Source organism: Corylus avellana, chromosome ca7 (assembly GCF_901000735.1).
Source record: "Corylus avellana chromosome ca7, CavTom2PMs-1.0".
Taxonomy (NCBI): domain Eukaryota; kingdom Viridiplantae; phylum Streptophyta; class Magnoliopsida; order Fagales; family Betulaceae; genus Corylus; species Corylus avellana.
This window is the reverse complement of record NC_081547.1, coordinates 17,281,038-17,302,697: the sequence shown is the minus strand read 5'-3', so window position 1 is coordinate 17,302,697 and position 21,660 is coordinate 17,281,038. Positions and strand designations below refer to the sequence as shown.

Sequence of the window (21,660 nt, the reverse complement as noted above, 5' to 3'; positions counted from 1 at the left end):
ACATTTTGAACACATCATCATGTCATTAGGAATCTGAGTCCTTTGACTCATTTTTGGCCTATAGAGACTTCACTTGTTTTGAGTTGATCATCACGAGCACATGTGCATAGAGTATGTGAGGTATGAAATTTGAACTGAATCATGTGTATCTTGAGATTTGTTGGATAATTTGTTGATGAATAACCTTGGCTTGAAAATAAAAAAATAAAAATCATTTTGAGTTTCTCATTGAGTAACCAGACCTCTTGCCTCAGTAAGCATTAAGTGTTCGTGTAAAAACGTTTGAAATTCAAGTTGATTGATTGTATGGCTAGTTTGGCTTTGTAGCCTTTTTGACTTGAGTTATTAAGCCCTTATGGATGTTTTTACATCTAGTGCCCTAAAACCATCTGGTTTGGAAGTCATTGACCTAACACTCATTACATAGGTTAATTAGAAAGCTTAAGGGAGATAAGCATTGCATAGCCTACACACACAAAACAAAAAAAAAAAAAAAAATGCATATTTTGACTTAAGCCTTGGTTATCTTCATCTGATAGAAATTCCTATAAATTTTGAGGTATACAAGATTTTCAATGAATTGAAGCCTCATAATTGTATGTTAATCTCACTTTGCACTTAATGGAACATATGTTGTTTCAGAAGTCCATTTATAAGTGAATTGATTTTGGACGTTCTGATCATGTGAAAATGGTGTTTATCATTTTAAGCATGCTCATGAATAAGAACCATTTCCTTGTATGAAAATTCATTCTAGTCAACAACATACTGCTGAAAAAAAATTTATGTGTATCATTTATGTCAAACCCTCACGAAACTTCACTCGTCCACTAGAGATGCCTAGGGTTTTCAAAGGCTTGTTGCATATGCTAAATACAATCATCTCTCCCACGACAGCAGGCTTATGTTTCATGCTTTCATCATTTTATTTTTAGTGTTTTTTTGCTAAGAGACTAGCAAAATGTAAGTTTGGGGGCATTTGATGAGTGCCAAATATTGCATATTTGGACCCCTTAATTCACATTTGGTAATCACTTAGCAGTATTATAATCTGATGTTTTGTGTTAGTTTTGTGTTTTCAGGATTTTGAAAGTTGCCAAGGGAAAAGCGTGGATTTAATGTGAAAAATACCAGTTTTTTGGGAGAAAGCCACGAAGGAAGCAAGGCCCATCCGAACGGCCTACATGTCCATCCGAATGGACCTGCGCTCTCAAGCGAAGCACAAAAAAAATAGTTACCGTCCGGACGGCCAACAGGCCCATCCGGACGAACACATCAGATGCGATTTCCAGTAGCACCAAAACCCTAATTTAGGGTTATAAATAGCTTATTTTTCTGGGGAAATGCACCATAGGGCGCCGTTCAGTGTAATTTTTGAGCTTTTGGCATCTTGTAGCTCTGAACACATTTTACCTTTGTAAGTTTATCAGCTATGATGAATTCAATTAGTTTTAATTTGATTTTTGTAGTCATGAGAGGCTAAACCTTCAACTAAGGTTGAAGATGAAGCCTCACCATTGATTAGCAGTCACATTCTCATTGTAATGTTCGTACAATTCCGATGTTTAATTGATTTGATGTTCTATTTCAATTCAATTATTGGATTAAACTCTTTTAATTGATTGTTTCGATTATTATTGTCTAAATGTCGGATATTCAGTGTGTTTTATCCGACGGATACATTGAATAATTCAATTTAAATTGGATATCTATTGGGATTCGTCAATCAAACGGATACATTGGATGATTTTATTTAAGTTGGGTATTCTTTGTAATTTGAATAATGAATGGATTCATTGAATGTTTCAATGGGGTTTATTTTTTATGGAAAGTAGCATGCATAGGTTTTATCGTTCTTCGGATGTATGAACAAAACATGAGAATGTGTTGCTTGATTGGTGAGTGTGAATTCTGAAGCCTTAGTATTTTTTTTCATTTGATTAAGATAATTTCATTTAGTTTACATTTGCAAGAAAAATCACACAATTTTTGGAACTAGGTTAAAGTTCAATCGATTTAGATAGAAGTTTATTTACACGAACATAATTCCCTGTGGATTCAACCTCGCACTTGCAAAAGTTATATTACAAACGACTCGTCCACTTGCAAGTACAATTAAAATTCACAACAAGGGGTACCACAAATACTTCTCCAAGTTGGCCATGGTGGCCATGTAACCATAATCCAGTCAGTCATGGTTCTTCTTGTTCCGACCGAACGCTTGAATTGGACTCACTCTATCCACCTCTTCATCAAATAGCTCTGTACGTTTGTATGCTGGAGAAAAACACAAGTTAGAAATATATAAACAAAGAACCGAACGACAAGAGGCAAGTTTGGGGATTCTTCGCAATGCGGTAAACCCCCAAGAATTCCCGAGCTATCATGAGATGCTCATCTTCGAGGACAAGCGGCCATAGAGCAACGCAGGTGAAGAAGTACTGCCAAGCGTTCGGTGCAATTTGGTGTGGAGCCAAGTTCAAGTGGCTCTGAACGCCTCGAATAACCTTCGGGAAGGGAAATCTAAGTCCAACTCTGAACATTGCCTCTTACAGGCAAACTTCGTGCACACCTTCTTGCACCACGACCCCATTCTGGCCTTCATCAAATCAAAGATCCACGGAGAAGGGAATGAAGCAACTCCTCTTGATCCGACCTTCGTTGGCAGATGTAAGAGACGACCGCCAAAAGGCTAAGCATGCCTCTCCTAAACCATCGAATTCCTCCCCGTCGTTTCGTCCCATTAGATATAGAAAACTTGGTATAAGCAACCGAGGGATACACAGGTAACCTCACTGAATCAGAAGATGGGTGACGCTGAGCCGAAGGTGACCGAGCGCAGGTTTGATCAAAGGAAAAAGAAAATGGAGATAATCAAGGACTGGGCTAGCCGAACCAACGAAAGGCTCGGCAAATGGCACAGACTCGACCGAAACCCTAAGATATATGTTGTTCCACATTTACCTACCTAAATTAATAGGCAAATAACCGGATGTTTTACCCGCAAGTGCACGAGGTCAACATAGTAGTATAGTGTGCAAATATGGGATCATTCCCACGACGACCGGTGAATCTTGTCTAAAATCAATTCCCAAAGTAAAATAAAACAAGAGATTGGAATTAAATTGATAATGATAAAAAGGTAGGTCTTTGATATCCACCACTAATTATATTAAGCTAATATATCAATATGCCAATGTTTTGATCAAGTTATGTCTATCTAATGTTTATCAACCTAAAGGCATGGGTGTATACTCCTTAAGCTATAGATTTTCCTAAGCAACGAGTTAGGCATAGGTGTATATTCTAGCTCTTTTCTTCCCTATAGGATTTAGCATAGTGTATACTAAGTTGTTCTCTAAGAAAGCATATATTCTGTGGAAATCGACAAACACATGGGGCCTAGGGCATGAGTGTATACTCCCGGTTCCCCATGTTGATTAATCCAAGAACCCGGTGTGGATTACTTTTGTTACTTATGTTAAACTTAGGACTCGATCATCCAAATTGATTTAACTAACTAGTCCATACAACATGCACATGTTGATCAGGCACACACATATGAGGAATTCATAAAACTAGGTATTAATCAAATAAGATATCATAACAAGATCATCACAAACGCGCCAATATTGAATATTAACAAAACATAACTAGGGCTTCAATCTAGCCCTACTAATTAAATTAGTTACACATGAAGTTGATGTTAAACATCTTCATAAAATAAAATAAAATAAAATAAAGAAAAAGAATAAACCCAAAACTTGAACTTGAAGAGCTCCAATTCTTCTCATTACCAAGCATACCTACTCTAGAGGCTTAAGGGTCTATTTATAGGCTTTAGAAGTTCTTGACAAACTAGTAAACCTAGGAATTTTGTAGGGTTTCAAAACCTATTACAATTGGGAGCTGGAAAACCCTAATATGGAAATATTAGCATTATGGCCGCAGCTTTGATATGTCTCCTGCGCACAGGTGCGATCGATCGCAACCCGTGTACGCTCGATCACATGTCTGCGATCGAGCCTCTTCTGTTGTGCGCTCGAGCGCTTATGGCCTACTTTATGATGTGTCTTCTCTGGTACTGCACTCAATCGCAAGGAACCTGTGATCGCAGTGTCAAGGGCTCCCACTTTTCCCATCTTCTCTCTTTGAGCCCAAATCTTCCCGATTTACTTCATTTTCTTCCAAAAGCCTACAAAAGTATGGAAAACACAAAAAGGAATTAAAATTGCCTAATTAACTAAAACCAAACGATTAAAACATGTAAGTTAAGGGCTGAAAATATGAATATTTTAGCACTTAACAATATACTACTCTCAAGAAGTAGTATTGGGGAAAGGAGTGAGAATGGAAGCAAGGCAACAAAGCAAAGAAGAAGAAAAAAAGTTGCAAAGCTTTAAGGGAGTGAAAATGGAAGATTTTGGCTAGTTAGAAGTGTGGAATGGTGAAGTGAAAGAGATGGAGATTTTTCTAGGGGCATAGGAGGTATGGCATTTGAGTACTCTGAAGAGGCGGCACCCACGCAACCCTAAGGTTACTTCGAAACATGCACCGAAGTTTAATGCCCTTAAAAGATGTGCCTCACCGAGCCATTCATAGTTTGACATGTAGCCACCGAGATTCCAACCACACAAGAAGCGACATGTGCCAACAACTTCGAGATACGAGCACCGACACGCAAGCCGTCCATCACTCGGGAAGACCAACAGTCTCACAGATCGTTGGCTTGAGCAGACCAACAGCTTCCAGGCTATTAGCTCGGGAGGCTCAAAAGGCAATTTTTCCTCTAAAAATTGTTTCAAATTTTTTTAAGTTTGGAAGACAAATCCAAGAAAATCCTCATCTCGAGGTTTGGACGGTAACCGATCCATTTTGAAGAACAAGACATTTCCACTCACTCAGACAAGGAAATAGGAAGGTAACTATTGGGTCATGGATCGGCCACTACAAAGCCCAACAGCTCTAGCCCAGGTCCAATGTGCAAGCCTGCTAAATAGGCCCAAGCCGAGACATAGTCAGCCAATCCGAAGCACAACCAGCCCATCAAGGGCACAGTGGTCTTTTGACCGAAGGTACAATGAACCTTCCGCCAGTAAAGCAAACCAATTCACCTAGCGTCCAAACAAAGCATCCACGTTCACCAGAACGTGGCCTAGCTGTCAGTGCCAAACCGAGACACATGCACCTAAGGATTACTTGGGAGCCCACACCCAACACAAGCATGGCCCCACCAACACACTCTACAATCTCATGGTCGTGGAGAAACCCACAACCCACAATCCACTTCGCCTACATGGTACATGTGGATCCTCAGGAACGTGGGGCCGAGAATTACGGGCAACAACTGCCACCTGATGCCTATAAATGGGAAGCTCTAACTCATAATTTAGTAATCACAATTCTCTTTCAAGCTCTCATTGCGCTTATACACTCTCAAACATTTCACTAACTTAGGCATCGGAGCTATCCCCCCCCGGCACACCCCCGGCAACTCTTATCCTACTCTTTTCTTCTTTTGCAGACTGACGATTCCTCAAACTTCGTGCCACATCACTCCTCGGAAAATTGTCATCAACAAATTTAATCACTTGGCTTTTGTCCCTCTTTGAAACATTTGCTGAGAATATTCTTTTAGTATAAGAGGTTAAGTTCTCCCCTTATTCTTCTCACATCTTCGTAATTTTCAAACTTACCATTAGATCTGTGGGGCTCATGTGTTAGACCCAGATGGCCCTACATATTCAATTGTGATTTTAAAAAGTGGGAGGATGGGAGGATGGGAGAATGATGCACCATGACTTAGTGGGCTGCAACAAAGAACGTCAATAAGCAGCAAATAAATAATTCTCTATCTCGAGTCTATTAATGATCTGAAAAATTCTTCTAAAAACAATAGATACTCTCTAAAGTTTATAGGAAAAGAGAAATAAACTCAACTCTGAGTATTCTCATTAATCAAAATCAATAATACAACAACAACTTCCCTTCTCTGGAGGCTATAAGCATATATTTATAACCCAAAACCCTAAACCTAATAAAATATGACATAAATACCCCAAAAACCTTAAACCTAATAAAATAACCAAACAAATACTCCCAAAACCCTAACCCTAATAAAATAACAACATAAAGTCAGTTTAGAAAATAAAACAAACTGACGGCTATGCAATCTGCATCATTCTCCCCTTGTTAGAGAGAGTTCAGCCTCGAATTCGGCCGATTCTTTCCACAGTCCTTCGGATGCCCTATCAACTCGTTCTACTCGCCCTTCCTTAGGATCAAAACAAGACAGTACTTCATAATAAGCGTGATGCTCCTCATCATCGGAATACCTTAACGGTTGTCGTGATGGCCCCACACACCACTTGGCAATACATTGGATTTGTCATACTTCTCTCGCTCCTTTTCCCTTCCATGTGCCATGAAAATACTCAAGAATGGGTCAACCATTGTTTCCCTTGTGAACATATAATTTTCCTCATCTGCATAAAACTCACCATAATCTTCGTTAGGAGAATTTAAAATATCTTCAACACTAAGGAAATCAACATAATCAACCTCTTCACCATTAAAATTAGGCACTTCACCTGAAAGGTTTTCACCACCCTCTTCATAATCGGCGATGTCATCTTCCAATTGATCATCTTCGGGGTAAAGGCCGTCAAACATGGGAAAAAACCCATCTTCTTCGTATTCTTCCCAATCCAATTGGTCATCTTCTTCGGGGTAGAGGCCGTCAAACATGGGATAAAACCCATCTTCTTCATGCTCCTCTAGGGGTTTTTCCTCTTCCCATGAATCATTTTCTTCAGGCTTCTCGTCATAGGTTGGTGGGGAATCCCAAGCCACAAATCCTTGCGAAGGATCTTTAACATCTTCATGTCAGCACTCTTCATCAATGAATTCAGATTCCTGAAACTCTCCATCCACAGATTCTTTTTCTTCCTCCACAAAATATGAATTCAGTTTATCGATTTGTGGTTGGCAAGTAGGGGTCCAATTGGCCCGTCGTGGACTCTTCGCCTCACTCCATGTTTCCCTAAATACCTATTTTGTGTAGGAATTTTCTATTTTCCTTGTCACAGCCCTTGTCTTCAATTTTGTGACTTTTGGCTCATAGTATAACTATGGAGCAAGAACGCGATTCGCATATATTTCAATAGTTTCTCCCAACTATTGATCTTCAATTTGCCTTGCCGCATCCTAGTTTTCTTCAGTTGTTGCCACCACACACCAACTCTTCCCCAGAATGTGCGTACCACTAAAGAGACTCGTCATTTATCAGGCACCCCGTTGAATTCAGGAACCTCTTCAACAGCCAACACCCAATCCATAAATTCTTCAGGTTCTAGATCCCCGTCGAATTTCGAAATATTGAGTTCGAATCTACTCACCCACCGATTAGCATGAGCTTGCGCAAGGTGCTGATGCCCGTGCGTTCGGCGCTCCGCAAACGGGTTTCTAGATCCGTTCCCATGCTGACGACACCGGTTGAATACTTGGATAGTGAGGTCTTCAATTTGATCCCTCATAGCCCTGAGTCAATCCTCCGTGTGTTGCCAATGTTCAGCAATAGATTTGCTTTCCGCCCCCGCGAATCGCGGTCTTGGTTGGCGACGACAACCGTTCGGCCCACCACTCATGTGCCGCAAGTGAATTGTCCGTTGCTCCTTACATGCTGTCTCTGTGCATACATGCACCTCGTTCATGTCTGCACAATGGTTGCTCCTCCCTATTCATCGAAAGTAATTGAGCTCTGATATCAATTGATGCAGCGTGACTTAAGTGGCTGTAACGAAAAACATCAATAAGCAACGGATAAATAATTCTAGATTTTGAGTCTATCAATGATTTGAGAATTCTTCTAAAAACAGTAGATACTTTCTAAAGTTTATAGGAAAAGAGGAATAAACTTAACGCTAAGTATTCTCATTAATCAAAATCAATAATAAAATAACTCATTTTCTCTGGAAGCTATAAGCATATATTTATAGCCAAAAACCCTAAACCTAATAAAATATGACATAAATACCCCCAAAACCTAATAAAATAATGAAATAAATACTCCCAAAACCCTAACCCTAATAAAATAACAACATAAAGTCGGTTTAGAAAATAAAACAAACAGGCTGCTACACAATCTGCATCAGAGAAGGACCAAAAGAGAAAATAAATCATTTTCTGTACAGAATTATCACTGAAGTGAGCCATTATGTACCTAGATGCATTATTAATGTTGATATCATAAATCCTTTAACTCATTTACTTTATTTAATCATAATAAATCCTTTAAATTATTTTCTTAGGTGTTACAAATTACAATACTCTTTAATACAATGCATACAAAAGATAGTGTATGTCGGTTTATAAAATATTGTTTGATCGTGTATATTTTATCCCATAAAATCATAAACATTTCTTTTGCAACCAACACATAGATTAACACATGAAATAACAACTCCTTTTAAAATCCTCATACAAATAATACATTTTCTTTTAAATAAAACCAAACATGATCATGCTAATTAATGGGCATTGTATTAAAATTACTAAATTTCCCTCTATGCTTGACCATTTTAAATTTTTTCAATATATATATATATATATATATATATATATATATCGACATGTCCGCAAAAGAGAGGAGAGGGGGATTCGAACTAGTGACTTCCACTTCATTAGGTGTAGTCCCAGCCGATTGAGCTACCTCTTGGAACCATTTTGAATTTTTTTTTTTATGGTTGAGAGGTCGAAGTTTTCTTAATATTACGGCTTGGATAATCAACAGATTTTGAGCCGTTTATTTAATTTAATTTTTTTAAAAAGAAAAAAAAAAGAAATTGATCTGAGACTACTAGGCTTGGCTAATTGGCAAGCTCGAGCTTGCAAAAGATTTTGGACTTGTCTAGCCGAGCTGACTCCATGTTTTAGAGCTCAACTCGGTTTGACTTGACTCGTTTACATCACTACAGAATCCCTATAGGCTTTTTTTATCCAAAAAAAAAAAACAAAAGAAGTGTGCATTTTATACGCTGTTAAAATTTTGCCCACTCAATAAATCAAAAGCTATGGTAAAGGTATGCATATTAATCTTGCCACCTAATTCCTATACATGGCGACCAAAACATTGATCTCTAGCAATGAAATTAAAATACACATTTTAAATATTAAGAAAAATAAAGAAATGCATAAAATACACACCAAGGTCACCATAAGATAGAGTATGAAATGATCTGAGAGATATAGGACGAAACAAATCGAAAAACACCAAGAGGGGTTTGACCTGGCCTGGTTGGGAGTTTTGTATTTGTTGATAACCTAGATATGTTTTTATTATTATTTTATTTTATTTTATTTTATTTTTAATGAATAAGTGACTTTATTAGCAAACAAACCAATCAACAAAGTATCACCAATAACAAGCCTTTCCAATAGGCTGAAAACACGACCTCATAGAGGCCTAACCAAACCAACTCAAAAAAAAAACCAGAAAATCACCAAACTGCAGAAAGAGCATGCAGACAGCAAAAACTACAAGCAAACCCAAAACTACATCACCATCATGCCTCCCCAAAGGCCAAAAACAACCCTCACAGAGGGCTAAAATCTATCAACAAACCAAACCAGACACCACAAAACCGCAGAACAGCTTACAATAGCAAATATGCAAGTAAATTACACAGAGGCCAGGACCAAATTCTCTCTAGTCTTAGGAAATTTTCCCTTCCCAGCTATTCTGTTTCTCACTTCCCAAAGAATTTTCTTCAAGATCTGCTCCTCTGTGCTAGGTTGACCAGAGTGCTTGATTTCATTCCTTGTGCACCATAAGTTGTAAATTACAGAACCTAAAACAAGGCGGCATAGGAGACCTTCGAGAGCCTTATTCCCCCATTTGCTGATTCTTAGCTGCAGAACCTCATCCCAGATAACAAGACGATTTTTTACTTGACAATGATGCATACAAAACTTCCAAATTCGATAACTTAAACTACATTCACAAAAAAAAAAAAAAAAAAAAATGCTTCCTGCTTTCCATTTGATTATGACAGAAAAGACACTTGACCTCACATTTATATCCCCACTTAATCAAACGATCCCCTATGAGAAGCCTATCATGCATAGCAAGCCACAAAATGAAAGCATGCTTGGGAATAGCATGTAGAAACCACACCAACTTCCACCAAACAACCTCCTCCTTCTTTTCTCTAAGAAATTCCTAAGTTTCTTCGCTAACATAGGTGCCTTTCCTAGAGACAGTCCACAAATGTTTATCACGAGGACCAAAACTTATCTCATGAAGCCTAGCTTGAATCTCAACTGGAGCCTCAGACCTGGCTGGTCTCCAAAACCAATCTCCATTAAGAATGACAGAAGAAAGCTTAGCCTCCACACTACCATGGGCATCATAGACAGCCATATGCCAAAAAACCTCAAACAAAATGCCAGAAGGATGCCAAGAATCCAGCCAAAGATGAATATTCTCCCCATTTCCAACTTCAAACTTCAACATTCTTTTAGCAATATCCCTCAACTTTAGAATCTTTCTACAGCTCCAAGAACAATTTTAAGGAATACCAACACTCCAAAAACTATTTCTTTTCAGCAGGTTTTCCTTCACCCAAGCCACCTAAATGGAACCAGATCTAGCAAAAAGGCTCCAAACATGCCTAAGCAAAAAAGTTTGATTCCAAACTTCCAAACTTTTCAACCCCAATCCTCCTTCTCTCTTAGGAAAACACAAATCCTTCCAGGAAACCTTTACCTTAGCAGACCCTTCAGCTTTCTCATTCCAAAGAAACCTAATGAATTTCTGTTCGATAGCCTTGATGACTGTCTTAGAGAGAATAAAAATTTCAGTCCAGTACACTTGCAAACTGAACAGAATAGAGGACAGTCATTGAAGCCTACCTACATAGGAAAGATTCCTAAACAGCCAAGAATCAATGCGCCCTATAATTCTATCCAACAAAGCCCCACAATCTGCTGCAAACAGTCTAGTGGAAATAAGAGGAACCCCCAGGTACCTTACTGGAAGATGCCCTGCATTCATCTTCAATTCACCCAGCAATAAGTGCTTCACTCTATCCGAGAGACCAAAAAACAAATAATAATAAAATACAGCTCTTAAAGGATTCGCTTCCAAACCACAAAGTTCTTCAAACTCAAGCAAAGCAGCTTTAATACCTCAAACTAGCCGCAAAAAAATTAGGAGATCATCTGCAAAGCACATGTGAGTAAGTTTTAACTTCAAACACTTGGAGTGAGACTTAAGACCTGAACCATCATTAATATGGTCAGCCATAATCCTAGCAAACACCTCCATGGCTATCACAAAAAGATAAGGAGATAAGGGATCCCCCTGCCTCAGCCACTTCTTACCCTCAAAATAACCAACCAGAGTTCCATTCAAACAAATAGAAAACGTAGGAGAGGTAATACACTCCTTAATCCATCTTAAAGAACTTCACAGGAAAACCAAAACAATGAAGGCCATAATATGCATCATGAAATCCCAATTAACAGAATCATAGGCCTTCATAAGGTCAATCTTCATTGTACATCGAGGATCCCCTTTATTTTTGTGATAATCTCTAACAATTTCCTGAGCCAACGAAATATTTTCAAAGATACTTCTTGAGAGGATAAAAGCTGACTGATTCAAGCTAACCAAATCACTCAAAAAAGGAAGCATCCTATTTGAGATGATCTTAGCAATACACTTATAAACTACATTGCAGCAAGCAATAGTTCTAAAATCCCCCATAGTAGAAGGATTCACCTTCTTCGGAACCAAAGTAAGGATAATAGCATTTACTTCTTTAAGCAGCAGACCAGAGGCAAAAAAACTCTTTATAGCAGCCACCACCCCTTCTCCAACGACCAACCAAGAATCCTTAAAAAATTCTGATGAATAACAATCAGGACCAAGAGCTTTATTAGTAGGCATATGAAACAAAGTATCACTTATCCCCTCAGTAGTAACCTCCCTCTCCAACATAGCTACCTTACTAGAAGGAATAGTAGCAGGAATAAGAGACCTAATCATATCTACTTTATCTTTAGTAAACTATATCCGGTTGGTCCCTAATAGCTTTTCATAAAATTGCACAGCCACCTGGTTGATCTGTTCAACATCCTCCACTCGAGTTCCATGCTCATCCCATAAATGAGTTATAGTGTTCTTTGCATTCTTAACCCTAAGGGAACGATGAAAGAAACCAGTATTTTGATCACCTTGCTACAACCATTGGTTCCTAGATTTTTGTTTCAAGAAAGCTTCCTCAGCTTTAGTGATAGACACATAAGCATGAAGACACTCCCTCTCCTTGAGTAAACAGTCAGCCCTACCAAAAGAAGCAATAACATCCTTCTGAGCTAGAGATTATCTCTAGCCTCCATATCTCTCTTCTACAAATTCCCAAAACAAGACAGGTTCTGCCTCTTTAAAACAACTTTCACAGATTTAAGCTTAGCATACAACTGATACATAGGAACCCAATTCACCTAAATATCCCATCCCTCCTTAACCCAACTCAGAAAATCCTTATGCTCCAACCAGTAATTAAAAAACTTGAAAGGCTTAGGACCAAAACACTGCAAATTGCCTACAGAAATAACAACAGAAGAGTGATCAGAAATGCCCCCTAGAAGGAATTCCACAATAGTTTTACCAAAGTAACTCATCCAACACTCATTAGCCAAAACTCTATCCAACTTCTTGGCTACAAACCGAGGCTCCTTACTCTTATTAGTCCAAGTGTAAAAGCAACCACTGAAAGTGAGGTCCAGAACCTCCAAATCATTTAAACACTACCCAAACTCAACTTCAAATGAATTCAACTTATAAAATCCCCACGTTTCTGTTAAAGACTTGACAGCATTAAAATCTCCACAAATCATCCAATGATTGCTAGTAACTCTAACCTTCATAAAAGCTAGAATGATCCTCAGCAACTTCGGTCTATGATCATAACAATGGTTGTTTTGACATTACTATTAAGGTTTTTTTTAAAAAAAAGTATTATTATTTTATGGTGTATTAAGTTATATTGCAATCTAGGGCATCACTATTTTTGATTCAGTTTTACGGCTATTGTGATTGAAAAAAAAAAATATATATATATATATATATCATTCTACTTTCTACTGCATTGTTATCTTCTTCTTTTTTTTCTTCCTAATTAATTGGAAAAAAGGAATACAATGGAGGATCCTTGCGATTCTTGATCCAAATGGAAGAGAGAATGGGAGATCCTAAGAAAAAACAAACAAAAACTCAATAAAGGGTGGACTCCCTATCAATAGACCCAAAATGAACACTACAGTGCGAAAATAATAACAAACAGTGAGAAATTAGGTAAACAAGTGTCCTGATCCCCTCAAATTGGCCGCATAACGTGGTAACAAAAGCAAAGGGGGAACAAATTAATGTGAACCTATCTGAACCACTACTTTAAAACTGCAACAACCACCGAAAGGAGGCTGAAGCGGTAAATGCACTGTCAGAGTCCAATGCAGAGACTGTAGAATAGAAAGGCACCAGCACAGATCTGGTTACAAAAGTCTCTGCAAAAAAGATCAAACCACTGAAACGCTGGAAGACAATAATGCAAACAACACAAAAGCAGCAAATAACAAGAAAAGCTGCAAAACACTAAGAAAACAAAAAATAAAAACAACAAAAATGACAAAAACAGCAAATGACAAGAAAAACTGCAAAACACTAAGAAAACAAAAAATAAAAACAACGAAAATGATAAACACAGCAAATAAACCCACTAAATAGCAACTTCAACAAAGGTCAGGACGGAGGATGCCAGCGGGGGAGCTTTTGGCAGCAACTCAAAAAACACATGCCAGGAGCATGAGATCTACACGTCGGAGCATGGGATCAACGCACAGGAACGTGAGAGCCATGCCAAGGCGCATCGAAAAAAGCGGCGATGCGTGGTTGTGAGTAAATGAAGATGGTAAAAACAATGGAGGGCTAGAAGGCCAGACGACAAGGTGGTAGGGCATGTCTGAGCTGAGGAGGAACGGAGGGCGAGAGATCTGGCCTAGAGAGAACCAGATCTGGGATCCACAGTCGAACTGAGTACGACGCGGCATCTGAGGGTGGAAAACTGCCTGAGAGTGATGACGAGGCGATTCGGAGGTGAAGGAACGTTGGTCTGGAGGCAGGCCTATTCTTAAGCAGCCATAGTAGAGGTGCATCACAATCTCTCCCTCCCAAATAAGAAGGTTTGAGGAAACAAGAACATGAGAGGTAAATAATAAGTTGCTTTTAGTTGGGGCTGGCAATTTTGATATGACCCGCGAACCCAACACGAACACGACACGAAGTTAATAGGTATTGGGTTTAGACTTATCAAGTTCGGGTCTTAATTGAGTCTACCCGATTAAGACACGATTAAATTCGTGTCTGGCGAATCTACCCGGCAGGTCAGCCGAGTGACCCGCCAAACCCTAAAGCCCTAACTATCCTAACCCTAAACAATTCAGTGATTAACTGAATCACTGCATCAGCCGACACAGCCCCCCACCCCCTCCCCCCACAAAAATCCATAGCCGCGCCTCTCTCTCTCTCTCATCTCTAAAATTCTCTTCACCGCCGCTCCACGCCTCTCTCATTGTGTACTCTGTCTCCGTCTTCAGTATCACGATTCACGCGTCACGGTATGTCTCTCTCTCTCTCTCAAATTTCATTGGGTCATTGTTTTTTCAATCTTATAATTTCCACTTTGATGTCCATTTTATATTTCAATGATAAAGGGGTTTGTAAATATTTTTGTTTTGTTAGCTGGGTTACTGCAATGAAATAATTGTATGAAATAATTTCGGATTTCAGTGCTTGATTGAGTTTTTTTTTTTTTTTTCGGATTTCATCCCCTCCACTGTTTCCCCTTCTTGCAATTTTTCGGAATTCATTATCTTCAATTGTCACAAGGCTGCTAATTTTAAATGCATTTGCTTTTTGGATTTTGTAGTCCCTTGCGTAATTTTTTTTATCATTCTATTTTGTAGATTTGTCATGAGTTCAAGAGGCTATTTGGGTGAAATTTGGAGTTACAAGGCTATTTGGGTTTTATATAATTCAGAATATTTATCTAATTCATGAATTTGGTGATTTACTAACTCTTATTTTGGTATGAAGTCACCTTACTAACTTTGTATTTGTTCTTGTAGAAATTTGTTGAAGTTGAGTTGCCTACAACAACAGGAAAGTGGAACCTAAATCCTTGACATTTTAGTTGCAGCTTGATCACTTTTTTCATTGAAGTTGTAATTTTAGTTGTATTTTGCCTTTTGGTCACTTATGTAATCTTGATGATCTCTTTGTTCTTTTTCTTTTTCTTTTTTTTTTTTCAGTTTGTAATTTTATTTTTTTCTTCAGTTAATTTTTAGTTGTATTTTGACATTTTGGTCATTTATGTAATCTTGATGTTCTTCATTTTCTTTTTCTATTTGTAATTTAATTGTTTTCTTCAATTTGATGTTGCTTGAAATTTTAAATTGTAAATTCAAGACTTTTCTGCAATTTTTCATTAGTTTTACATTTTTTCTGCAATTTTTTCATTTATTTTGGCTTGTAAATGCTTCATGAATATAATTTTTTTTCATTACTTTTAGGATTTTTTGCAAATTTTTCATGAATTTTGAATTTTTTATTGTATAAATTTCGGATAGTGTCGGGTCGTGTCGGGATACCCGAATATGTTTCGTGTTATAATCGTGTCAAACCCACTAACCCGTTTAGCTAAACGGGTCGTGTTCGTGTATAGGGTAATCGTGCCACAGGTGGGTCTTAACGGATCGTAATCGTGTCTACCCGTTTACCCATTTTGTCAGCCCTACTTTTAGTCCACTAAATTGGAATGTCAGACACTACACAATAGTACAATACAGTAGTTGCAGTGAAGGGTAGCAAAGAGAAATCACATTTCACAAGCAAGAGTACAAACATGGAACTTCAGACAGGGCAAAAATTCTTTGTTGCGAGACAGATCAACCATTCGACTAGCACCATTCCTGTAATGTTGGGGTCGCAACTCCGACATTCTTCATGTCAAGAATGTTGGCTGGTTCAGAAGATTCAGTCATTTAGCAATCTAAAATCTTTAAAAGTAAATAAATTTCAAGGAGAGGTGAAAGTGCAACAAGATTAAAGGAAAAATAATTAAATGTAAATATGTAACCTGCGTCTGTCTGCTAGACCAAAAAAAAGTCATTAAGCACTGCAAAATACTACCAAATATATTTACATACACAGAAAGTAAAAAAACTACCTTGCAAGAACTGATACCCCATTACCCATCATGCTAGAAGGGAAGTACATATCTGATTCAAGGTCTTTCAGAGGAACACGAGGAATGGTCGGAACATATCACATTGGGAGAAATGGTTAGCACTTAGCACCCGGGCACATGGAACCAGTGCTATTAGTTTCTCTTAGAGCAAATGACTTTTGGAGCAATTTTATAGAGCTAAAACTGCTTCATCCAGTTTTTCATTTCAACAAGTTACCCAGTCTGCATTTTTTGGACTTGTTTCTAGTCTAGGGCTGATTATCTTAGCCAACAAGAACCCAGCCTCCATATATATTCTAAACTCTATTTTGGACAGCATCCAGTTTTAAAATCTCTTTAGTCCAACGTCTTTGAGTTTCATGATCCAACTTCCTTAAAATCATCAATTTCAACCCTAACATTTTTCTCCTGCTACACCTCTCCAAAAAAAGAAACCTTCTTTCTCACTAGTTTTCTTTCTCTATCAAAGGATGAAACATGACAGATTGTAGTTATCAATTTGCAGTCTCCTTCAAATGTTGTTCCCAGAGTAAGAAACTGATGCATATAAATGATCTAGGTTTGCTTTAAAACTCCAACTTATCACTGCCACTACACTACCTGGTGTCAGTTGCCATTTTACAGCTTCCTTCTAGCATTTCACTTTGACAGATAATTTATGTTCTCTCAAAGCATCATTGGTGGATTATCAGGTATTTAGCTCTTTCGAGTTTCAACTCTGACTTTCACATCAGTAATCAACAAAGCCCTCCCGTGCATTGGCCAGCTAAATTAACTATAAGGCTATCTTAGTTCCAACATATCAATACTTCACATCACGTGTAGAGTTGGATGAACTCGTATAGGATCCTCCAAGTTGATATAGAGAATAGCACATCACTTGAATGCAAAGCCTGCTGCATGTCAATGTTGTATACTAAGTAGGTGTCCACAATTTCTAGACATTGTGTAGGTGCCAAATCTTTTAGCGCTCTCTCAAAATATGTGTTGATATATGCCTGTCATCTGCCCTTATTTCTTTTCTTTTTCTATTTCTTTTTTTTGAACATACCTGTCCTTATTTCTAATTGTTCACAGAAGTTCAATATATCAGTTACACACCAATTAGCTCAAATGTTGCTGGGAGACTTTCTTTAGAAAAATGTACCACAACACTGTATAAACCATCCAGAATCTTTATGTCAAAAGGGTATATTTTGTCCCATTGGAGACAAGCTTGGACAGAACGCCTCCTAGTGGTATTATTTTGCCTGATGTAGAGCTGTACAAATGTTTATGCATAAAAGAGTGGCCAGATGGTTTCTTTTAGTATCAGACGCTTGCTGCACAAACATACTCCAATTGTACTTAGGAGACATACAAATGGACCAAACCAAATAACAATTCAAAGGGAGAAGTGAAAGTTACCCAAATTCAACATATTACCTCGTGCATCTTAAAGCATAGGTTTTCATAAAGAATTATCTTAGGCACATGCTTTTTTATTAATCCAATGTTGGAAAGAACATAAGAAATTTGTCCTCGGACACAGAACTTTGAAATCAAAGAAAATATATATTGGTCAAGTAGATTATTTCAACAACACATTATGAACTTCAATGCTAACATAAGAAATTTGTCCTCGGACACAGAACTTTGAAATCAAAGAAAATATATATTGGTCAAGTAGATTATTTCAACAACACATCATGAACTTCAATGCTAATCATCAATATCTCTACATTAGCATGTTTTCTCAATGCCCTATTGCAGTGAAGATCCATGTATATGACGGTAAACCAAAATATAACCTCTTACAAAATACAGCAAATGACAAAGTACAATCCAATGTGTTTCAAGAAAGCAGAAAATACATACCAACATGTATATCAGGTGTTGCAGCAGCTGTGGCATCAACAATAACAGTAACAGATTGATAATCCAATGCTACTGCATCAAAGACGGTCTGTCTGATGCAATTTGGAGTTTGAACACCTAGTAAAAGAGATTCAATACAGTAGAAGCTGTAAACATAATCTAAAACATGCAGCACCTAAAACAACATAAACAGGATTCTCCAGATTCAAACATTTACCAACCAGTGATAACCAAGTTATTAATTCCAGCACCCTGAAGAAGAAAATGGAGGTGTGTAGCAAAGAATGCACTAAAGCGCGTCTTCACCAATTTATAGTCCCCTTCTTTAATCACCAGCCCATCAACCAGTTCCGCACCCACACTTCCCTTAACAGTTGGACCCACTTTCCCAGCAGCATAAAAGTGCCGGCGGAAGAGTTCAACATCTCTCCCTTGTGGGTCATGCTCACGAACAACCTAAAACCCGACTTTACCATCATTATCACCAGTCAATGTATAGAACCAAAAAAACAACAAAAAAGACATTGCACAATCACTAACTCTTTTCATAGCTTATAATTAAACATTATAGTGCCTAATTTATCTACTTTACAGTAAAGTTAACTTAGGAGGAGAAGCATTAGTATTGTCCATCAAAGTCTAGAAATAATAATAAGAAAACAATCGAGGAGGACCATGATCTCCAATTACTAAACAATAATACCTAGAAGAATATGGGGAAATCTTGAACTCTTTCTTAATATTATTTCGTTTTCCACCAGGCAAAAGCTTTTGAAATAAAAATAAGAACTCCTAATTATGGGTCTTATACTCTAAATTCTTTAGTTTCCAAAAGGTGAAAAATCTAGTTCAGCTATACCCAAAAATAGTTCTTTCAAGCTCAGTTCATAGAAGGTCTAGTTTTCCTTAGTTTTAAATCATCACTTATCCCAAAAGCTGAAATTAATAAAAAAATGTAAATTTAATTATTTAATACGTTAGCACTCCCCTCACGTATAGGCTCAAGCTCCCTTTTAATAGGTAATGCCCAACTCGTGAAATATTTGATTTAAAAGAGTGAATTGACTGAGTCAAGGTACGAACTCAACCTCTGACTAATACCATTTTTTTTTTTTTTTTTTTTGTTGGCGGGGAAAATTTTTTTAAGATCAATCCATTGAAACAGCCCCATCAATGTCAATAAAAATATAAGGCCCAATAAAGTAGAAAGTAATACAAGCCTAAACAGTACTTGGATTTCAGAATCCCACAATGAAGCCACAGAGATAAGCCATGGACTACACAGTGACGTGAGAAAGCCAATAAAGTAGAAAGTAATACAAGCCTAAACAGTGCTTGGATTTCAGAATCCCACAGTGAAGCCACAGAGATAAGCCATGGACTACACAGTGACGTGAGAAAGCCTATATCTAGGACATTCTATTTATTTCTGAATGTCACAACTGGTACAAATACAGTTATTAGGGTCTGACCAAGAAGCTTGGGTTGTAGCCTCATCCAAGCAGGTCAGATCTCTGAGATAAACTTAATTAAAGAGCAGAGCCCACCCAAGAAGTTATGATCAATAATGCCCTTGCCTTCCACGACATGTGTAAAATCAACAAGTTTAACTTCAGCACCGGAACTCCTTCCTTTAGACACCGAGTCCTTATCATAGATCATAAGAACTGAACAAGAACAGAAATGGAAAATGGTTTGATCCTCAAACCATTCTTTGAGCTCCAACAATTGTGCCAAAATTCCAGCAGAACCACCATAAACAGTTGATGCAAAAGAACAATCAGGATCCATACCTGAATCTGCAGATGTGTTAGAAGAAACAAACTTCCTCAGAACTAACCTGACATCCTTGGAAGTAAAGTTCTTGATAAGCTTCTTATCAGGCTTCCAGAACCCAGATTCTTCGCTCCCATGTACCTGCAATCCAGATATCATAAACCCCAGTGCAAGGCTCGTCGATTCTCTGTCTTTCTTAAAGCACTTGTGGATATATTCCTCTGATGCTTCAGGATACCATGTTCTGGATCCAATCTTGACGTCCATGATGGATGGATTGACGTAACTTGAGACAACATCTTGCAGCACAAGATGAGGATGCAGGCCAGACCCATCAGATGCTTCTATAAGCTGAGTGCCATGGAAAAGAGGGAAGAATCTACCAATGTGATTTGGAATGTTATTGTTGGAAGAGAAGGACGTATAAAAGGCCACCTCTGCGGACCCGCGTTCATCATTTTGAAGAGGCTTGTAGAAGTGCCCTGAATCATCTACCAAAGGACCAATCATTTCATCACAGGCCCGGTGGCCTGCAACCTGATGATCTGGGACCTTAAGCATGGTATATATGGAGTATAACAACCAAATATAATAGAAGCAAGCACCTCCTTGGGCAAATTATCAACCAGATCTAAACAGAGATCGAGCTGGAAGGGCTGCAACGCTAGAAAGAATAAAAAGGCGCCTGGGGATTATTGAAGAGTTGGGATTGGGATTCCATTTCTGTGGACATAGCCAGTGTAAATCGGAAATTCATCTAGAACATTTGAAAAGGCGTGGTACAGCTCCGTCATCAACCACCGAATAACAAAAAGAGACCCAGACGACGGAGTTTATAGCAAACCCATTAAACTTTTGAAAAGAAGGAATAAAAAAGGAATCAACTTGGAAGTAATGGGTTTACTATTCGCTTCCTTTTTTCTCCCCAACCAAGCAGAGCATACGAAATTGGACAATCATAGCAAAGCAACACCGGAAATACTAATCTACTACCTCTATGCCTCAAATTAATCTTTATTTGGGTAATAAATTTTCTGGGGAAACAAACAAAGGCAAAGAGAGAAGGAGTGAAAAACGGAAAGCAATGGGAAAGAAAGTACCCAAACAATTAGAAAACCACGCTGCCTAGCGACTTGGACGGCTTTGATTACATTGGGGACAATAGCTCTGCCTCCGTTCACTCGCACCAGACCGTCGTCGTGTATAAAATCTTTCTATAAATAAATAAATAAGTAAATATAAGCGAATTCAAATTTCAGATATAATTTTGAGAGAAGAGAACCTGCATGTCGATAACAAGTAGAGCAGTGCGGTTCCTGTTATCTGCCATTTCCAAAGGCTTCTCTCTAATTTTTCCAAAACCCAACAAAAAAATAAAAAATAAAAAATAAGAGCACTTGAGCCTGGAGTGCTTGAATAGTTGAATTCTTGAAATTGTGGCGTTAAATACTTTTTCACCCATGTGGTTAACTCCTTTATTTTTTATCCTTAGAATTTACTTTTCTCCTTTATTTTTTTGGACCCTAAGAATTTTTATCATAGGAGTTGACCCTTACATTTTACTTTTTATTATAGAAGATTTCTTTGGTTTGCATAAAAAGGGAGAAGGTCCTCCGTTAAAATTTTGTTTAAAATTTAACAAAATTCCACGTCAGCAACAATCACGGTTTGACACATGTCCATATAATTAATTAATTAAAAATAATAATTTTTAAAA

At 37.9% G+C, this 21,660-nt stretch overlaps 2 protein-coding genes across 7 annotated transcripts; both read right to left on the bottom strand.

Moving 5' to 3' along the window:
- Positions 1 to 2,000: 2,000 nt before the first annotated feature.
- LOC132186040 (probable inactive nicotinamidase At3g16190) lies at positions 2,001 to 21,332 on the bottom strand. 6 transcript variants are annotated; one of them, XR_009440694.1, is made up of 6 exons: positions 21,226 to 21,332; positions 21,044 to 21,157; positions 18,389 to 18,623; positions 18,168 to 18,284; positions 15,943 to 16,082; positions 2,001 to 4,195 (listed from the first exon to the last, which is right to left on the bottom strand). XR_009440694.1 is itself a non-coding variant. In XM_059599819.1 (5 exons), exons 1-5 carry the CDS (start codon positions 21,271 to 21,273, stop codon positions 13,457 to 13,459), a joined length of 627 nt encoding a protein of 208 aa, XP_059455802.1. In that variant the 5' UTR covers positions 21,274 to 21,332; the 3' UTR covers positions 13,162 to 13,456. The 6 variants fall into 6 exon arrangements, 2 of the variants coding, with proteins under 2 accessions (XP_059455802.1, XP_059455803.1); XR_009440693.1 differs by having other exon boundaries at positions 15,966 to 16,082; XR_009440696.1 differs by having other exon boundaries at positions 2,001 to 2,277; positions 15,966 to 16,082.
- LOC132186039 (inositol polyphosphate multikinase beta-like) lies at positions 19,324 to 21,037 on the bottom strand. Its single transcript, XM_059599818.1, has one exon. The coding sequence runs from the start codon at positions 20,502 to 20,504 to the stop codon at positions 19,674 to 19,676; it is 831 nt and encodes a 276-aa protein (XP_059455801.1). The 5' UTR covers positions 20,505 to 21,037; the 3' UTR covers positions 19,324 to 19,673.
- Positions 21,333 to 21,660: the final 328 nt, after the last annotated feature.